A 20,443-nucleotide genomic window follows, 5' to 3' on the forward strand; every position below is an offset into this window, starting at 1 on the left:
CAGCATATGAAGGAGAGGGATTTGGAGCAGAAGAGGGTCAAGCAGAGGAGGGTGGAGCGCAATGGAATGGAGAAGAGGAGGGTGGAGCACGACAGAACCGGAGAAGAGGAGGGATGGAACGCGATGGAATAGAGCCAGCACGGCGGAAGAGCGACTGGGTGACAAAGAAACCACGCGAGACAAGTTGCAGTGCGGACGGTGCCTTCGAGTAGTAGACGAGCAGTGGGAATGGCACCTTCGAGCAGATGCGACGACAGCGCTGAGTCTCACTCCTTGTGACGGTAGGGAAGATTACTATAAGCTAGGGTTGTGTTTTGGGAAATGAGGAAGAAGCGCGGAGCCACGAACGACCGGATAAAGACACGGTGGTGTCTGAGCGCAATGGAGGACAGCGCTGAGCAGTAAGTGAGTAACCTAGGATTTGTGTGTTTGGAGGGTGGGGGCTGTATTTGAAATTTTGAATGAGGAGAAGGGGAAGTGGGGAACCTACATTGCACTGCTCAAGGGGAAGGAGAAAGCTTTCTTTTCTTCAGGAAAACACAAAACGACACCGTTTCAAGAAAGCTGACTAGTTTTAAACGTTGATCCGAACCGTAAAATGAGACAGTTCATGATCAGATTGGTCTATTTGATCCAATTTTCAGAACCATGGTAGTAATGATTCATGTCTTTATGCACATATGCATGTGTATAGTAGTTTGTTTCATTTTAGATTAAGATGTATGTATTCTAGTAATTATCCATGATCGATTCTTGATTGTAATAATTACCAAGTTACTAAAACAGGACACGGTGTGTACAAGCTTTTTAAGAAATTTTTATTAAGTTTCTATTTTTTCTTTTTTCTCCACAGTATCCTCCAACCCAACACCCAACAAGTCAAATACTAATTTGCCTTTGAATCTGAACTCCATTTAAGAGTTTGGAGCTGACTAATAGATTTATATTATACAATTGATGCAAAAGCCTATTGTCAATACTCAAGGATCGAATCAAAATATTTATAGTAAGATCTAGACAAGCAACAAGAAGTGGGAGCAATATAATCTATTATCTAATTAGGGGTTGGAACCACTCCTAAATTGAATCATTCCTCTATCATATTTCCATGTTAATACAAAATGATATACACTATTCGTCACATATACGTCAAGTAGTTTTTCTTCCTCTATTTAGTGCTTGTTTGGGTGCCATTATTTTGATAAAAAAAGATTTTTTTTAATGAAAAAAAAATCTTTTTTTATTTTTTAGTATGCTTAGCAAATTTCTAATAATAAAAGTAAAAGCACTAGAAAAATCAAAAAAACATCTTTTTTGAGAAGCTGTAATTTATATCTTTTTTTAAAAGATCTTTTTTCCATAAAAAAAAAGATGTTTTCTATGTAATAAATAAACAAAAAAAATACTTTTATATTATTATACCCAAACATAATTGATAAATAAAAAGATCTTTTTGCATGAGATACCCAAACATAAAATTACTTTTACTTTTTTATAAGATATTTTAAAAAAATATAACTCAAAAAAAAATTTTTGTTAGAAGCTCACCCAAACAAGCCCTTAATAACACAAGTTTGATCAGTTTCAAAGCATAAACAGCATGAAGACTTCATCAGCTGAGATATTATCCCTGGACCATTAAAGAGTGAAAATGTACACAAAGCTCCACTATGTTCTACCCAATCCATAATCATCACTAAACAGGTTCCTGTGTCTGTAACTAGTTCTGTCAGAAGTGTTGTGGAAATATGGGATCTAAATGTGTCAGCATCTATGGAGAGGAGCAGGATACAAGTCCGGTGGCTGATATCGCACGTGATCCTTATGAGGAAGTGGCCCCTCCTGCATTAATGAAACTATAGTAACTAAATTGTTTGGAAGAAAAAAGAAGTGCATCATCCTACAAGTTTCTTTGAAGATCAACAATTGTTTAACATGATTCCAAATTTCAACATGTCCAAGGAGAATAAAAAATGTATGGTTTTGATTCCTAATTTGCTTATTCTAGCTCCCAAATGTATGATCTTAACAGAGAAAGGACCGGAAGGAGATTGAAAAATATCAGAAGAAAGTACCTCATTTATGTTTATTTGGAATGGCTTGACGAAGTCCTCAAACATTACGGGAGACAATGGCTTCATTTTCTCTTCAACCTCCTTTAAATGTATGAGTTCAAAATAAAAGATAATATGCCATATAAATGTTCACATAAGATAGAAATATACGAAGGGCACTTCTATTACGAGAACCAACCATAAACAAAAATGAGGAACAAAAAACAAGTAAACAACTATATGATACTTATATATCAATCAGATCCCACTTCTTCTATTGAAAGAATTATGAAGACAACAAAAGCAGCAGCAATGCCTTCTTCTATTAGGTGGGATCGGGTATATAGATATGTCATATATCATGTTTAAAATAAACCTATTTATTAGACTTCTCCTGATAACCTCATTTAGAGTGTTTAGTCTCTATTTGTCCATAAACATTGGTCCATCTCCTATCTAATTTACTCTCTCACCGGATGTCTTACTGGTCTTTTTCCCACATGTCCAAATCATCTAGTATGAGATTCCACCATTCTTTCAACAATAGGTACCACCCTAACTTTCTCTCTCAAGTCCTTGTTTCTTATTCTATCCATTTGCATATGGCTACTTATCCATCTAAGCATTCTTACTTCGATCACACTATACGTATATTCATATTCACCTTGTACCATCCAACACTCCATTCCATACAACATATCAGGTCTAATGACAATGCGATAAGCCGATATCATTTACCCATAAATTTTAAAGATGCATTTTTGTTGCAAATGAAGCCCAAAACACTCCTTCACTTTTACCAACACTTGAATCCTATTGTTTACATCATCATCTATTTCTCCATTGTCTTGAATAATACAACCAAGATACTTAAAATCTTGGATTTTCTAAAGTTTGAATTTCACTTTAGAGAATAAAGTGTGATCTCTCACCATTTATTTTATAGGTGGGACCAAGAATAAATATAAGAGAGAAACCATTCAAAGGTAGAAGATTACACTTTACCCTCTAAAGTACAAATTTAAAATTTAGAGGATCCAAATTCCTTGATTTATGGTATGTTATTTTCTCCAATTTTCACTTTTATGTTTGAGTTCTTTCTCTTGCTAAATTTACAGTAGACACACTCAGTCTTATTGTGACTAATACGTAAACCGTGTACTGTCAAAACTTGTCACCACAAATTTAACTTCCCATTTAAATCTTCCTTGATTCACCTATAAGTACAAATATCATCTGTAGAAGCTGTAAGATGGTACGGTTTCTTGCATATGTTCAATAAGCACCTCCAATTAGTATGAATTATGAAAAGGTACGCTCTTACATCATCTTGGATTCTCACACTAGTTGTAACCCTATCGTATATATCTCCTTAATTGCAAGAATATAGGTTATCCTTACCTCTTTTACAAGACCTTCCATAGTACCTCACTTAGTAACTATTATATGCCTTTTCCAAGTCAATGAAGACCATATATAAATCCTTCATATGACTCCAGTATATCTACATTCTTAACCAAAATTCTTAAGCCAAAAAAATGTGACAGCTTAAAAAGTGTATCATACCAATCCAGTTATTCTTGACTTTTCCAAGAGCTCCCTAGCAACCATGTCCAATATGTGCCTATTATCCATCAAAGCATTCATTGCAAGTTCTTCTGTTTCTTCAATGTACTGTCATTGCATAAGAATCAAACAACATATCAAAAATGTATTTAAATTATTTAAGGTACAGGGATCACAATCGTAAGTCATTACTTCACATATTCAAGAGTATTATGATTGTTCTATCATATAGTTCCAATTAGAAAGTAAATAGACATATATCGAAAGCATATTATATTAGCAATAATAAATTGAATTCCTGTCACAAATGAAAACTTTTTAAAATGCACCAAATATATTACACATGTTTCAAAGTTTATTCTGCTTTGCATCTTAATAGAGTTACTTTCAAAAGCGAAAACAAAAAGACAGAGAAAGCATATCAGAAGTTACCCTTGTCAACTCCCGTGTAAATAGCTCAGATACCTCTAGTGTCATATTTGCAGGAATTACCTGAGGATCATCCCACTGCACAAGTATAAAGAGAAAGAAAAGCTAAATTACATTCACAATATTGAGAGGAAAATCATATATTACCTACTTCAAAGAAGAAATATATACCCTATATCTTATCAGCTCGCCATCTGGACTGTCTGGCCGATCGAGTAATCCAACCCTTTTTGTTAATGCCATTAAACCCAACCTTGAATTTTGCGGGCTGATAACCATCTCCCTGGCAATCTGAAATGAGTTTCAGTGAGAAACAAACTAATGAAAATCAAATGAGTTTATTACCATATACTACTGTGGAAAGGTAATCTCTCAAATCAATCAAATTTATAAAGAAAAGTAACTGAACTTTAGAGGCAAAAAGAGGTCATGCATAAAATAGTGAAGTGAGATCCACCACCAACAAACCCCTTCCCATGTTTTTCTTTTGTGTGTGTGTCTAATAAATGAGGTATGTCTGATAAATTACATTTATTTAGTTCACTAACAGCTTCAATAACTTACAAGCACATAAAAAATTTATGTACAAATTAGTAGGTATGTTTTGGTTTGTTATTTTAGATATTACATTCGTTTTTATTTTGGATGGGGAAAAAATAGCAGATAATATAGAATTTACAGATGAAGATAAACTATGCTCAGACATAGATACAAAAGGTATAACTGAGAGCCAAAAAGATAAGCTATGTAACAATGAATGTTAATCCCTTTGAATATCATTTAAGGTCCCCACTAAATAATGTGCTGAGTACCAAATGGAAGGCAAAAGTATAATCCTATCCAAAAGAAATCAACAGTTGAAAAGGCATCGTAAAAAGGGGGTATAATTCCTTTCTAACCATACACCATGACATTACAAAAGCCAACAACTCTACCACAGAATCTTAGCTAATTTACTCAAAGCCAAAAGCTTTGAACTTAAGGAGTAGAAACTGAAAAAAGTCCATAGGAAAAAAAAACTACTCAAATATAATATAAATGTACCACTTAAACTAAGCTATTGGCTGAATAGTGTCACTTTATAGAAGCCAGAAGAACAATTCGCTCTATAAGAAAAATTATGATATGTGAGTTTTTACTAGGTTCTATAATTACAGTCCAGCCGAATAGATCAAATGGATCCAAAGACTGCAAAATGCCATAGATCTTAAGTTGTTTTCAACATCATCTTGATCTATCTTGATATATGCCTCAATAACCAACAAAAGGGATAAATTTATCTTCTCCAAATTGATAAATTGGTAGACATCTGAGTCGCATAGTTATGATGTGATTTCTTAAATACAGCCTATAATAACCATATCAGTATTTATAATTTCCAAGAGGTACCAAAATTCTCAAAATATAAAATTACTAATTACCTTTGTTATCTTTTCAAGATCATCACTGCCTCCATCAGTTATATCATCACCATAGACAACACGTTCAGCACATCGACCACCATGTGCTACTACCATTTGCATCATCATGTAACCGAAGGTTGTATAACCTTGGTCTATCATATCTTCCCGAGGGTAGAATACAGATACTGCTGTTTCCTGATTAAGCAGAACAAGAATTCATTAGTGTTAAAATATAAGCCACTCATCCTTCTTTATCATAACAGATTAAGTTTTTGAGAGAGATGGATCATGACACGACATCAAAGCTTCCATGAGTAAGTGGTCTACTGTTCAATTCTTGGCAGCACCCTTTTTTGAATAAAATCAATTAGTTATATTCGAACACAAGGTACGTGAGCTTGTGCATTCTCCTTGCTTCAAGCCTAAAGGGCTCTGGTGTAGGCAGGAGGTTTAAACATATTAAACAACTCATTTTATATCTGACAATTAAAGTTTTTTGATAGGGAGAGATGATGAGCAAAGGCAAAAGGAATGGCAAAAGTCCAATATGATCATTTTGCATATTGCTGTAACAAGATAGCATACCTTACCACCAGGCAGGAGCTGCGAAAATGCATGCCAGTCAAACCGAGGAAATAAGTGAGCTAACACGACATGACCAGCTTCATGAACAGCAAGTAGTCTCTTCTTTTCAACAGATACCTAAATTACAGTAATGAGTTCAACATATAAGATGTTTCACTATCACCAATTCAGATGAGAAGAACTAATGGTAATACACGTACACTTTCTTCACATTTCTGTTGCTCTTCCTCAGTGAGAAGCACACCCATACCCTCAAGCAGTTGTTTATCTAATACATCAACAATGTCCTGCTGGGAAATTTTTGAATGCCCTTTCCTCACCTGCAGCCAATAATAGAAGCTTTAATTTTGCATCTTATCCTGGATTACTAATACAGTAACAGAGGGAAGGGCAGCAAGCGGAATTTACCATGTAAACTGCATACAAGATGGCCAGAAGCTATGCAAGGATTTGATTATGGCTATTCATGGGACTGGGCTTTCATAACTACTACTAGCACTCAAAAACACTAGGTTAAGGCTTTGTTTCTCTATAACAGTTTCCTACTATAAATGAAAAATACATGATTGTCAATTCTCATAAACTGAATGAGAAGAGTGGACTATGCTCCAGCTCACTTTGAGCCTTCTCAGATTAAAAAACAAATAGATGCTGCTGTCCTTAAATGTTTTGTAATGCATCAACTCTATCATTTGTACTTTAACTCCCCTTACCCAAAACCTATATAGTTCTTAACCATGATTAATCACATTCCCTTCCACTACAGACATATTAAAGTCACACTGAAGACAGCACCATGATGTTGCATACAGCAGGTCTAAATCTGGAAGTTAGTAGCACAACAAAGAATAAAATCAAACGCAGCAGAAACCCACCATCATTATTGCTGCTTCATTGACAAGGTTTCTTATATCTGCTCCCGAGAATCCAACAGTTCGGAAGACAAGCTGTTGATGTAGAAATCAATGTATGAGTTCAATGGAAAAGAGAGAAGTGAATTTGAATAGATAAACAATATACCTTTTCAAAATCAACATCCTCTGCAAGTTGCTTTCCAGAACTATGGACACCAAAAATTTGGACTCTTTGCTTGGCATCAGGCAAACCAATGTACAGACGACGATCAATACGCCCAGGACGAACAAATTCAAGATCTAATTCATCTGGTCTATTTGTGGCACATATGAATATGACAGCTTGCCTTAAGGATAAACGGTCAACACCGGTTTTCTCCTTCCTATTGTAATGAAAAAAATATAAAAATAAAAAATCAATGACACTGACAATGTAATGAAATCAAAATAAAAAGAGATTCCTAACATATGTAGCTCTACTGCAATGACAATAGTGAAGTTCAATAAATAACTCAAATAAGGAAGACTTCGATGGTGATCACTATGAGATGTAACTTAAATAAAAGAGTAAGCTACCAAAATGGTATCTGAAAGTTTGCATCGGTGACAAAATGAACCCTAAAAGACACTAACGACAAATAAGCCCCCGAAAGATTTAAAAACACGACAAAAAGAACTAGATATTAAATATATATTTTAAAAAATGACTTTAGAAATCAAATTTTGATGCAAAATTTTGCAATCATTATTAAAAAAATAAGATCTTTTTATCCTTAAAATTTGGTAATTTTTTGTCAAGTGAATTTTTTAAAAAAAAATTATTGTGAATGATCATATTTTTTTTGAAAAATAAAAAAAAATCTAGAGATCAAATTTTGCTTTGAATTTTTTTGTGCGCCTTCTAAATATTTATTCAATTGTTGCCACAGAAATTTAGAGCTAATGGATAAGCCGTTTGCTAAATATGAAAGTTTTTTTATTACTTACAAAAATTACAATATTTATTGGTTCTTTTGTCGTATTTTCAAATCATTCAGCGTCTGTTTTGTCGATAACATCTTTCAGGGACCTTTTTGTCAGCGACTGAATCTTTCGAATATCGAAATTGGTAGTTAACCATAGCTAAAATATACCAAATTCTAAGTTCCATGTAATAAAATGCAAAAATAAATAAGACTACGAACACAACAAGAAGCATCAAAATCTTTAAATGAAGATATGCTTCATTGTAGCCCAAACCCCAAGAGCTACCACTTGAGAAATAAAGACAAATTTCTGACTCAATGGGATTTATTTGAAACAAGCAAGAACAAGTATGTGTGAAGAAAAAAAAATTCTGCCCCTTGAAGTTTAAAAAGAATTATACAATTTTTTAAGAATCAATTCCATATTTCCTTTTATTAGTTTCTTTGTTTAATTAGGATTAGCGCTTTTGTACTATTATAAATAAATATCATCTTTATCTTCTATCATCGTCATCATCATAATATATCAAATTCTAATGATAATGTTAAAAGCAATCTCTCCTATAAGTTTAAGTTGTGGCTACAGATACATGAATAACTTCATTTCTAACACCCCTCCTCACTTCGAGCATTTTGAGCTTGGAGCAAAGAGATTGCACAAGGCCACCTATCTTGTGCTGAAACTTATTTTATTACAACCAGAATCAACTCTAGATCATTAGACAATAAAAACTCCAATACTGTGTAATGAGTCATCTCCTAAAAGCTTAACTTTTGGGGGTAAAAGTACACAAGTGGCTTCATATCTAACATATATATCTATCTTGCCTATTCTTTCACTTCCTACCTAAGATCCATAATCTCAACAAATATAAATTATGATGATATAAAAACTTCAAATGATATATAGTTTCCTATTTCAAAGTAATAACTTACTCCCCATCAAGCTGTGCAATGAGAGCTTCAAAAGTTGCCCTTCTACGTGGATCATTCCTAGCATGCCTACCGGCAATGGCATCTATTTCATCCACAAATATAAAACAAGGTGCCTGTAGAAAATGAAAAGTATTTGTAAACTACCTTGTCCAAGCTATAAATGATAAACAACATCAACTGAAGTAAACTTGTGCAGCAAAATAGAAGATTTATTAGGAGAGTTTATCTAAGAGAGTTAGGGTTGAGGGCCACGAGCCAAGGTTGTAAATACTGCTGAAGAAAGTTTCTTTTTGGCAGTTTTGCAAGGCTTAACAAGCCCTCACCTCCTGGGAAAAATTATCTGTTGAGACTGCACTAGTTAGTTACTAGTAAGCTGCATAATAGGAGGAAGGAAAATGGGGGGTTTGTGATTCAGTCTTGGGGAGGACTCTACAGTAACCTCTAATCTTTGTAGGGTTCAGGCCTTCAGGAGTCGGGATCACATTGATCAAGATCTCAATGAATAATATTGAAGTTCTAAACTTCTAATATATGAATTTCAATTTATCAAACAAACAGGAAAATTTGATCAAATAGGATTACAAGACTATATATCCAATTCTATGTAACAAAACTTTAACTGACATCTTCATTCAAGATTATTTAAAATGCATTTGATATTAGAGCTAGAAAATGCTTATTGGCTTACATTTCTCCTAGCAATGGTAAACATTTCATTGATTCTAGCTGCTCCACTTTTTTCACTATCTGTGAACTCAGCACCTGAAGCAAAAACAAAAGGCAATCCACTTTCCTTTGCAAGTGTCCTGGCAAAAAGTGTTTTCCCTGTTCCTGGGGGTCCAGAGAGTAGAACACCCTGAAATATGCTTTCTCATCAAATAACTTACATAATATCATGTCACAACATAATAGCATTTGAGGGATTAATTGGCTGTGCAGATATCAAATGTCTTACCCGCACAAACTGCACGCCTCTTTCGTAGAACTGCATAGGATTTCCCATATAGATCATCAACTCATCAAGAAGATCCCAAACATCACCTCCCAACACAACTTCCTTGTACATAGATTTTGTTTCACCAACTTCTCCAACAGGCTGACAAACAATAGAACTTTCACATAAATAGAAATCAGAAGAAAGAAGTCAAATGACATGAGAAAGAAAGAAAGAAAGAAAAAGGAAATCACTATAAATGTAAACATGTATCCATCAATTCATTATTCTGATGGAGACTTAACATCTAAATATATCTTTACAATATGGGCTTTTGGTTGTTGCTAAGAACATGGCATTTGACCAAATAACTTTAGCGATATAGCGTTGACAGGAATAACTACGCCTTTACATTTTCAAGGGCAAAAGTAGTGACACAGATTGTTTCCTATGACCAGTATAATTCCAACCACTAAACCTCCATCTTTTCCCATGATTACTAATCACAAGCTAAATACATTCCTCCATGTGTTATATTCTTACATGCTATATATCTGACATATCAGGATACTAATACAAAAATATTTCATGGCTAAATAGAACAACCATACAAGACATTTTATGCACAAAAATAAACTAAATCACTCCCAACAGCTTATCAGATATTAAAAGCTTACCAGAATGAAGTTTTCAGCATATGCCATATCAAAGAGTTGATTATACTTTTTGTAAAGAAAACGATGGGAAGTAATGTGCAAAAGCATCACAGACTCCCTTATAAGCCAGAGAATCAGTATTCCGGGTACTAAAGCGATCAGAACCTTCATAAAATAGTGGATTTGTCGCTTCTGAAGCAGATCTACTTCAACTCCAGAACTTGTAATAATGTCAAACAGATAAGGATCAAGAGGGATATCAACCTACCAAATAAGAACTTTATTAATCAATCATTTTCCCCAAAGGGACAACAGATGGAAAACCTTGGAGAGAGAGATTTCAGATTTCTAACCAACAATAGCAATTTTGATGCAACTTACGATAAATTCCATTGGAAAACCTTCTTTCATCGTCACATACAATCTTTTCAAATCTTCGGTGAAAACAACAGCTGCTACCTGTTCAAAAGAATGTAACTCAGCAACTGCCATCAATCTTCTCAGAGAATTGCTGTGTGTAAAATTTAACTTGGCATGGACATGGTAAAGCAACATTTTTATTTTTTCAAATAAAGAGGAATATTATTATAAATAAGAGATATCATACAAAACGGTCGGGTAACAAGAAATCCCCTGTTGAAATTTACTGTAATGCTGGAACTAGAATCTATAATGTTCAACTTTATGTATTTAACTCTTAAGATAGTGAACGAGCAACAGCTTAAGCTAGCTAGTAGTAGTCTTTCAAATAAATAGTATGTATACCTGTGGAGAGTGGATTCTGATTTTTCACTCTTTAGTTTTGGAAATATTGTGTGTATATTGTATTGCTACAATTATGCCTCTCTCAGTTTATATATTCCACAAAACGTCTAAAATGAAAAATCAACTTATAGTTAAGAACATACATACTACTTAAAAAGTTAATCTATGAATACGAACCTCTGAACTATCAAGTTTGTCAAGAAAGTAATTGTAAGGAAGTTTAGGACGATAGCGCCACCACCTCTTAGCTATCCACAAGGCCCTAGCTCCATGTGCGGATGTTGCCTTTTCCGCCACATCCTTGCGAAGATTAGCTTCAACCTCTTTCATGTCAAATTCGACTACATATCTACTATTTAAGGAATCCGATTGCTCAACAAGACGCTCGTTGCTAAGGACTTCCCTCCATTTATGAAGTCTCTCACGCCATGTGCCCGCAGATTTAACTTCGCCTGCTTAGAAGCATGTAAACATATAATTAATAGAATAAAAAGGAGGGAAGTGATGCAATGTGTGTGTGTGTGTGTCTGGGTTAGAGAATCTTTCTCAGAATGAAGGTACAGGACTGAAATTATACTAAGGTATGATTTTTAATGGGCAAAGCCCAACTCACAAAATTATTAGAAAAAATAGATTCTGGATAGGTGGACCTTTTGGGGAAAGCACTCAACAATTGTTTGAGTGTTTTTTCCATTGGCCATAGTTTCAACACAAGACACAAGGGCTCCCATATTAATAAGGCAATTGATTCCATACTTCATCATCTCCAAACCAGTAACAACATTCAGTGTAAACAACTCGCAAATAGCAAAATGTAGAAAATAATAGATGAATGAAATGGTTACAGTGAAAGAGACCTAAAATGCCCAAGCCTTCCACTAGTCTATTCTTCTCTTCTTTGGTTAACCTTCCATCATCCTCTATAACTTGTTTTACATGTTCCTTGGAAGCCTCTTGGTCATCCTCCCATGCATCCTCTCCAACATACGAAGTATCATGAACAAGGGTTCCACCAGGCTGTTCAACAAGCTTCTTCATTTTCAAGCCTTTTGGCATTGACTTCCTCCACATGCCCTTCTTAAATCTGCTTACAAAACATTAACAAAAACATGCCACAAATGAAAAAAAAAAAAAAGCACAAGGTTGAGATCATGAAATTGCTTTATAGTATCCAATTCACTGTAAAATAAATTAGCATTAATCACTAACAACAGCAACCATTTGATGATGCCAAATTATTTTATAGCAAAACATGCCAATAATCAAACCACTAAAATCTAACTCTCTTTTAATGCTTCCGTCTCTAGATTTCCTGGATTCCCCTCTACATCCAGCTTTGGACTGTAGAATTTGTAGGAGATAAAAGAGAAGAGGAAGTCAAACAATGTGTGGGAGATGTGCTTATATTCAAAATGCTATTTAGTACTATGCCATTTGTTAAGACATATAGGTAGCTAGCAGCATACATTAAGCACATGCAAAATATTACTGTATATAATGTATACATGTTATTGCATATATTATATTTCCTAAAATAGATTAGAATCAGCTTAGCAATCTCTAGCAATTAGCCTACACATAAATAACCTAAGGATCCCTAGAAATTAACCTACATTTCAGCCAATGATTTTTGTAATTTCATCTATATATTGAAATACCTAGTCCAGCAAAAGGAAGACAGTTGTTTTCCAATTGGAAATCAAGTTTTGTTACAAAATCTAATAGCCATACATTATTCTCAACACTCCCCCTGAGGAGACAGTTCTCTAAATTTTATGCTTACTGCAAATGGAGTCTTCACAAAGGGAAAAACTTAAATGAACTCTCGCAGGAAGTTGATAAGTTAAATGATCTTAGAGATTCGTTAGACAATGTTAGATGGCACACTCATGAAAAACTGGCTGCTGTGGGTAGCTCAAAGAAGATTTGGCATGGAATTGTTCTTCAGAACCACCAATTTCAACATTTGATTTCCTTGTACCCCTCCACATCTATCTATTGAGCACCGGATTTTGTCAGAGATAAAAGTACATGAGGAATTAAAACAATGAGTGAGCGGGAAATGGCTGTGTGTGAAAGAATTGATCTCCGAAACCACTAGTTTCAACTTTTGATTTCCTTTAGGCTGCATTTGGATACTATCTCTAAGATAGAAATACAAAAAAATGGATAGAGAATTCCTATATTTTCTGCTTCCCAAAAGCAGAGACAGAAAAGATCTGTCTTAGAGATAGTATCCAAATGCAATCTTATACATTGAGTAATCAGAAGTATAACTTGGGCAGGAATGGTTCAGATGCTAATACTACTACCCATGCTATTTATTCTTTCCCTTGGAAATCCCTTTCTCAAAGCTATACCATAAACCTTTGCTTTCCTTGAAGGTACCAAGGTAAGTGATGGCTATCACTTTAACTTTGAAGGACTATTGGGTAGGAGACTCCTCTTTAAATTTAACCTTCCCTCGTCAACTACCTTCCCTGCATAACATTCCTATCCAGATTTTAAAAGTAATCCACATTTTTCACAACCTGAATAATATAATCCTCATTTTATAGATTCTCTTTTAGCAGGATTCCTTTACTATCAAAAACTAAAAAAACATATAGAAGAAATAAACATGTGAGAAATCATCAATTTAATTTGTGCTAATTATGAAAATAACTATTTGATATGCCATTAGCATAAGCATATAAATGAGGATTAACTAACCTTCTAATGTTGGTTGGGGAAGGCTCCGGAATTAATGCTTCCATGTAAGCTTCTGTCAATTCTTTTCTTTGGCGATTTATGTAAGGTGCTTGAATTATGACATACATTCCTTTACAACAACATGCCACAACAAAGATATAAAGAGCTAGTACACCAACTCGCTTAGGGTCCCAACTATTGACATTCTAGTACGAGAAAAACAATACTTATTTAGTTAATAATAATAATAATAATAATAATAATAATAATAATAATAATAATAATAATAATAATAATAATATAATGGGGAAAAAAAGGAAATGCAACAGAAAATTAAAAATAACTGAAGCCAATTATAGATTTTATTTTCCTTTTAAGAAGAATAATTTATGAAGGCCAAGAAAGGAGAAATACGGGAGAGAGCATAAGATGTATGCTCCCAAGAGGAAAGGGGCAGCCCAAGTCAAAGCATCCTGAGTTGCGTAGGGTCTAGTGAAGGGCCGCACCCAAAAGGTGTGATGTAGGCAGCCTAACCTATTGCAAACATCAATGACTAATTCCAGGCTTGAACCTGACCTTGAGGTCAAATGAAGACAACTCAACCATTGCTTTAAGGCTCCTTTTCTACCCTTGTAAGAAGAAACCAAAAGGAAAAATATAGGTCCTAGGAGACTGAGTCATGTAACAAGTCATGCCAAGTTGTCAACCTCTCATCAAACAAAGAATGACCTCCAAAATGAACATTTTCAAAACTCCATGTAGATGCTAAGACCTTAAAATGATAACCTTAACACAAATGTTTTCCATAGATGAAGTAGCTTCCTTGAGGAAGGTTAAGAAAGAGGGACCCAATGAATGAGGTTGGGGATTGAGATTTAACTACATGGAGAATTCATCCATCTTTTTGGAACTTTAAAGTATATAACTATTATGTTTGCTCTTCTTCCAATAAAAGAAAAAAATTTAATATGGGAAGAAATGGGACCTCTGTTGATGTTGCATGCTCTCCAAATAGAAAATGAAGACAAAACAACAAAAGAAAGAGAACACCAGTAAAACTTAGTTATGTCGATACTCAATATCACCTCATGGTATATCTAAACAATGGCACCACACCACCCTCTAAACACCCATTATCAGAGCAACCAAAAAAAAAAACTTAGACGCCACAAAAAATGTACCAGATGAAAAAAAATAGAAAATTTCTGTCTAATAAATCTTTCATTGTACTTTAATCAAGAAGTATCATGTGATATTTCTAATCTCCACACCGCACTTACATGTTAGACTATAGTTATCTCCCTGATATATTAACAAAATAAATATTAGAATCTAAAATGTGATCGGATACCATCCAGCCTATAGTTAGGCAGAATGTTGTACACATTTTCCAAGCATGTCTATCACCCAGGTTTCTACATATTTTTTGACTGTCGTGTAACTTCATTTAAGCCCGAACATTGTGAAAAATCTACTTCAAGTCTTCAACAACAACTAGCATCAGCTTGCATCACATAAAACCAATATCCATTACATCAAATTGTTTTTCACCTACCTTCTTTCAAAAACAGCAACTAACAAACAATGCGAAACGTATATTCCCACTCTTATTTAAAAAAAGACCTTAATAAACTTCGAAAGTCATATGAATGTTATAAACTTCATTTATTGTGTTAGCGAAACTCTTCAACATAACCACCCACTACTTCAAAAGTAATGTATATCATAAATTTTGATTGAATGAGAGTGCATCAAAATCAAACATATAAGAAGAAATTAATAGGGAAAATGTCAGTACAGCAATCAATTGAGTTTACCTTCCAGTGTTCCCACCGATTCCAATCAAGAAACTCGGAAACCCAGTGAGTCCCAGACCTTCCCAATTCATCTCCACTCGTTTCCACTTCATCCCTCACGCGCCCCACAAACTCGCCCACCTTCGCATTCCCATCTCCCAAGTCAAAACCCGTCTCCTTCTTCACCATCTCCCCGAACTTCAACCAAAACCGCTTCGAGCCTCGCCGAAGCGACCGGGAAATGTTGGACCAAGAAGAAGCCCCGCCGTCGCCCCCACCATCAGGGTCAGCCGCCGAAGTTGACGATGCTCGGAGCTTGAGCTTTCTGCGGAGGGTTTTGGGGCAGCGCGGTGTGGTTAGCGCAAAGAGGTTGGGGTTCAAAGGGACCACCACCGGATTGAGCGGTGGCGAGGGAAGAAGAAATGGATTTGGATTTGGGCTGATGAGGCCCATTGATGAATTTCGAAGGTCGATTGAGTGAGATTAGGCGCGCTTATGCATCTCTGCTAAATGGTTTTGTTCTTTATCAAATGGAGAATTGAAGATTGACTTAACGTTATGGGTTTATTTAAGGGTTTATCCGCATCACGCTGCAGTCTATTTTTAAATAAACACAACATTACAATGGAATGATATATCGACATTTACAAGAGAGTAGATTGGGATTTTTTTATTTAAATAAATAAAATAAATGTTTTAATTACTGAAATAAATAATTATAAAAATTATTATCGAAATTTATTATGTGCATGTTTATTTCGTTTACACTGTAAATAAGATACGTATTAAATTAATGTGTTTACAGTATAAATGAGATACAGTAAGACAAATTTTTAACTGTTATAAAAAGATGTGCAATCCTTGGCATTTTTCACATACATTTCATTTTTTTCTCTCGTTTTTCTTACAAAAAGTAGACAAAAATGTCAAATAATAACGGATATGTAGTTGTCTGTGTGTACCACAATTGCGTATGAGAAACAGCGACAATGGGGTGATATTTGAGTGTAAGAATCCGTTACTATTGCGCACTCGGCGCGTAAGTTAGTTGTTTAAGTTGAAAAGTTTGATATTGAGCAACCTTGGTAGCACAAGGAGAAGAAAGATCGGAATGGTGGGTATAGGTTACTAGCACCGTTGGGTAATGGAGTTTTCCAGTTTAGACTATTTTGGCTCCTCAGCGACGAGCATGTGCGACTCATGTTTGACATCCATAGGAGAATCATGGCGGAACAAGCGATGGAGTTTTCCGCCGAGGTTGGTGATGTTGGTGGTGGTGGTTCTGTACATACGACATTTGTGCAAGATGACCCACCTCTCGCACCACCACCAATTCATGTTGCCATACCAGTGGAAGACATGGAGGTAGGTGAGAAAGACTCCAACGAAGAGTACGTTGCGGATAGCAACGATAGTGATTCTTCTGAAGATGATGATGATGAGGAGAAGTTTGTACAGGAGACGTCGGCCGATACAGCGGTGCGCTATGTTTTGCCTCCTCCCTCCCAACCCTATTCTAGCGCTATCAGATGTACCAAGGCACTATCATACAATAGATCTGGATGCCATGCATGAGAAATCTCCTATTTCCAACACCAGAAAAGAGGATTACAACCAAGACGGTGGAATTGAGTTTCGGGTCAGCCACATATTCAAATGCCAAGATGCAGTAATGCAGGGTGTGAAGAACTACAGCATTCACAAAAGTGCTGAGTACCGAGTGGTTGAATCGGACCAATTAAAGTACCATGTGCATTGCCCTACGTGTGACTGTAGACTCTTTCAGTCTCTCCACTACCCATGCCGACATGCGCTTACCGGGTGTGCCGCCGCAAGCATCGAGTGAGCTCCGTATATTCATCCGATTTACAGGCAGGACGCTGTGTTCAAGGTGTACGAGATGGAGTTTCCACCGATACCGAATAAGTCACTATGGCCGGAGTGGTATGGAATTCTACTTCGTCCTAACCCACTAATGCGTGGGAAGGCTACTGGGAGACCTATCCCTACTAGATTTCGGAATGACATGGATGAGGTCGAACGACAGGAGAAGAGGTGTGATCTATGCAGGCAAGTCGGTCATACTAAGAGGGATTGTCCCAACTAACCCACGGATAACGCTTAGTGGTGATAGTTATTTACTGCATTCGATGTTATCTAATTGTTTTGAGTTATGCTAGTTGTACATTAATGAATTTGGAAATGATGAGCATGTTCGTCTTATATTAAAGGTTTATATTTGTAATATATATAATCATTAATAGTGAATATTCTAACAGATTTTGTCATAATACCAAGCAACAACAAAAAATTACACATAAAAATAATATACATTAACAAGTCATATAAGCTCCACTTTCACAATACATAGTTCATAGTCTAGTACATAAAGTTAACAACAACATCGACTACAAAATAAACTACAAGACATCATCGATGGTGGGGGATTCTGATAGTGGAGCTGATGCCAAGTTCCACACGGGGGAGGCTATGTCTGGCGCAGACACGTGTGACCAATAAACTAGACTCAACAATTGGAAAAGGTGAATGCTATGGTGCCTAAAAAGTGGTGCTTATTTACTAAAAAGAGTTAAAAGTTATTATTTAATTTAAAATATATAAGAATAAATAATTTTTAAAAAATTAAAACTTACTACAAAAAGTAAGTTAGGCAAAGTTTAGGTAAAAATTCATAGACACCATAGAATTGGCCATTGAAAAATATCTACTCTTGTATTTAAACTCTAAATTAATAATTATATAGTTAACAACTTAATTACCAAAAAATGATGACTACAATCCTAGAATTACTATATTTTTTTATCAGTGACACATTCCTAATGATACAAATTGTATTATAATTCTTGACAAGTACCCTAATTATAGTTATATATATGGGATTACATAAAATAATAACCACATTCCTAGAATTACTAATTTCTACTAGGAACATATTCCTTATCATACAAATTATATTCGAGTTCTTGACAAGTACCCTAATCATGGCTATACATGTATGGGATTAGATAAAACTTAAGATAATAGAACTAACCGCAAAGTCGTTTGCCCCAGCATAGTACCATGTCGCATTCATCCTGTTGATGTCCCGATCACGTGCATCTGCGTGCACCATCTTCGTATTACTCATTAATATGTTCAGAAAGAGGTAAAAGAGAGGAGAAAGTGATTGAAAGGCTTGAATTGGAGCCGAAACCTCGCTGTCAATGAAATATATATATATAGGCGTCCCCCAGCCTTATCTCGTTTACAGTAAACGACATAAGGCTGGAAAACGAATTTCGGTAATAATTTTTATAATTATTTATTTTAATAATTAAAATATTTATTTTATTTATTTAAATAAAAAATTTGAATAGACACTCATATGAACTAATTTTGAAAATTATTAAATAACCAATAAAGTTCTATACTAAATAAAATGTTTAATAAAGTTTAACAAAATTGTTATATACCTATTTTTTCTTTTTCTTTTTTTTTATATTATTGTTGGTGATGCTTATTCTTTTTCTCTTTTTTTTCCTCCTCTTTCTCATAGTTGTCATCGTTACCATATCAGCTCCGTCCTCCTCCTTCTTTTCTTAATTAAATTTCTTTTTCTTTTATCTTTTTTACCTCCGTCTCCATCCTCATTATCATCATTATCGTTATCGTTATTATGTTCATTGTCGTCGTCTTCGTCTTATAGGTAAATAATATTTTTCATTCTCTTTTGAATTTTTGCATTTTTTTTTAATTTCGCTACGCCATCTATAAATTCTTTCACTTATTTTTTCTATCAAAATTTGTAGATCTAAAACTCAAGTCTTAGTTCCATCATATCACTTAATAAAAAAATTTGGTGCTAGAGTGAAGACATTTCGGTATTATTCTTTAAAAATTTATGTGTTGTTTATATATCAGATATATCGTCTTCTTCTTATATGTAAATGTCACTATTCATTATCTTTTGAATTTTTGCATTTGTTATGCTTAATTTTATAATATTATCTACATATTTTTTTACTTATTCTCTTTACTATTAAAATTTGTAAATTTACAACTCAAGTTTTCATGAAATAAGTTATTAGTTCTATCACATTATTTAGTTAAAAATTTCAATGTTAGAGTAAAGATATTTTGGTGTTATTTTTTATATTTTTATGTGGGTATTATATATGAGATAAGCATTCAATTAATTGAATATGTAATATTTTTTAGAAAGATTCAATATTTTTTGTGTTATGTTACTGAACTTCTGGTGTCAATTTTAAGTAATTTCAATGCTATCTTGTTATATTTTATAGAGTTAATGTGATCTTTTAGTATGTCATTTACTTTTTACATTCTGTATCATTGTATTTAAATTTCAATGTCAATTTAAACAAATTTTGATGCTATTTTTATTTCTGGCAAGAATTCAATTCAATAAGTGTGAATCTATATTCATTCAACTAAATAAGATTTCAGTACAATACAAAAATGTTCATTCAAGTCTAATATGAGAAGCAATATTTCTATAGAAGAAATAAGAGCAATATAAAAGAAAGAAAGAAGAATAATAAAAAGAAAAAATGCAATAATAACAAAGACATTTTTGTCTTTTTTAGCAAAATCTCGATGTTAAAATTAAAAAAATTTATGTGTCACAGTTATAATATTTTGATGTTATTTTTTTTATAATTCTGCATAATTCAAAGCTCTCATTCCTCATCTTCCTCCTCATCCTCCTCTTCTTCTTCTTATTTCACTTTCTCATAATTCTTGTTTCACCCTCTTAACAAGAACTTGTGTCACGATTAAGAATTTTCA

General features: G+C 34.3%; 1 protein-coding gene across 2 annotated transcripts; it reads right to left on the reverse strand.

Annotated features, from left to right (window-relative positions):
- Window positions 1–971: 971 nt before the first annotated feature.
- LOC130941270 (ATP-dependent zinc metalloprotease FTSH 12, chloroplastic) lies at window positions 972–16,181 on the reverse strand. 2 transcript variants are annotated; one of them, XM_057869706.1, is made up of 19 exons: window positions 15,656–16,181; window positions 13,860–14,044; window positions 12,005–12,231; window positions 11,325–11,599; window positions 10,764–10,841; window positions 10,404–10,646; window positions 9,748–9,888; window positions 9,481–9,648; window positions 8,793–8,905; window positions 7,058–7,274; window positions 6,913–6,984; window positions 6,238–6,357; window positions 6,038–6,154; window positions 5,471–5,647; window positions 4,221–4,340; window positions 4,053–4,127; window positions 3,621–3,728; window positions 2,076–2,156; window positions 972–1,842 (listed from the first exon to the last, which is right to left on the reverse strand). In XM_057869706.1, the coding sequence occupies exons 1-19, from the start codon at window positions 16,085–16,087 to the stop codon at window positions 1,765–1,767; spliced, it is 3,027 nt and encodes a 1,008-aa protein (XP_057725689.1). In that variant the 5' UTR covers window positions 16,088–16,181; the 3' UTR covers window positions 972–1,764. The 2 variants fall into 2 exon arrangements, with proteins under 2 accessions (XP_057725689.1, XP_057725690.1); XM_057869707.1 differs by having other exon boundaries at window positions 13,860–13,968; window positions 15,656–15,830.
- Window positions 16,182–20,443: the final 4,262 nt, after the last annotated feature.

Source organism: Arachis stenosperma, chromosome 7, assembly GCF_014773155.1.
Source record: "Arachis stenosperma cultivar V10309 chromosome 7, arast.V10309.gnm1.PFL2, whole genome shotgun sequence".
Classification (NCBI taxonomy): Eukaryota; Viridiplantae; Streptophyta; class Magnoliopsida; order Fabales; family Fabaceae; genus Arachis; species Arachis stenosperma.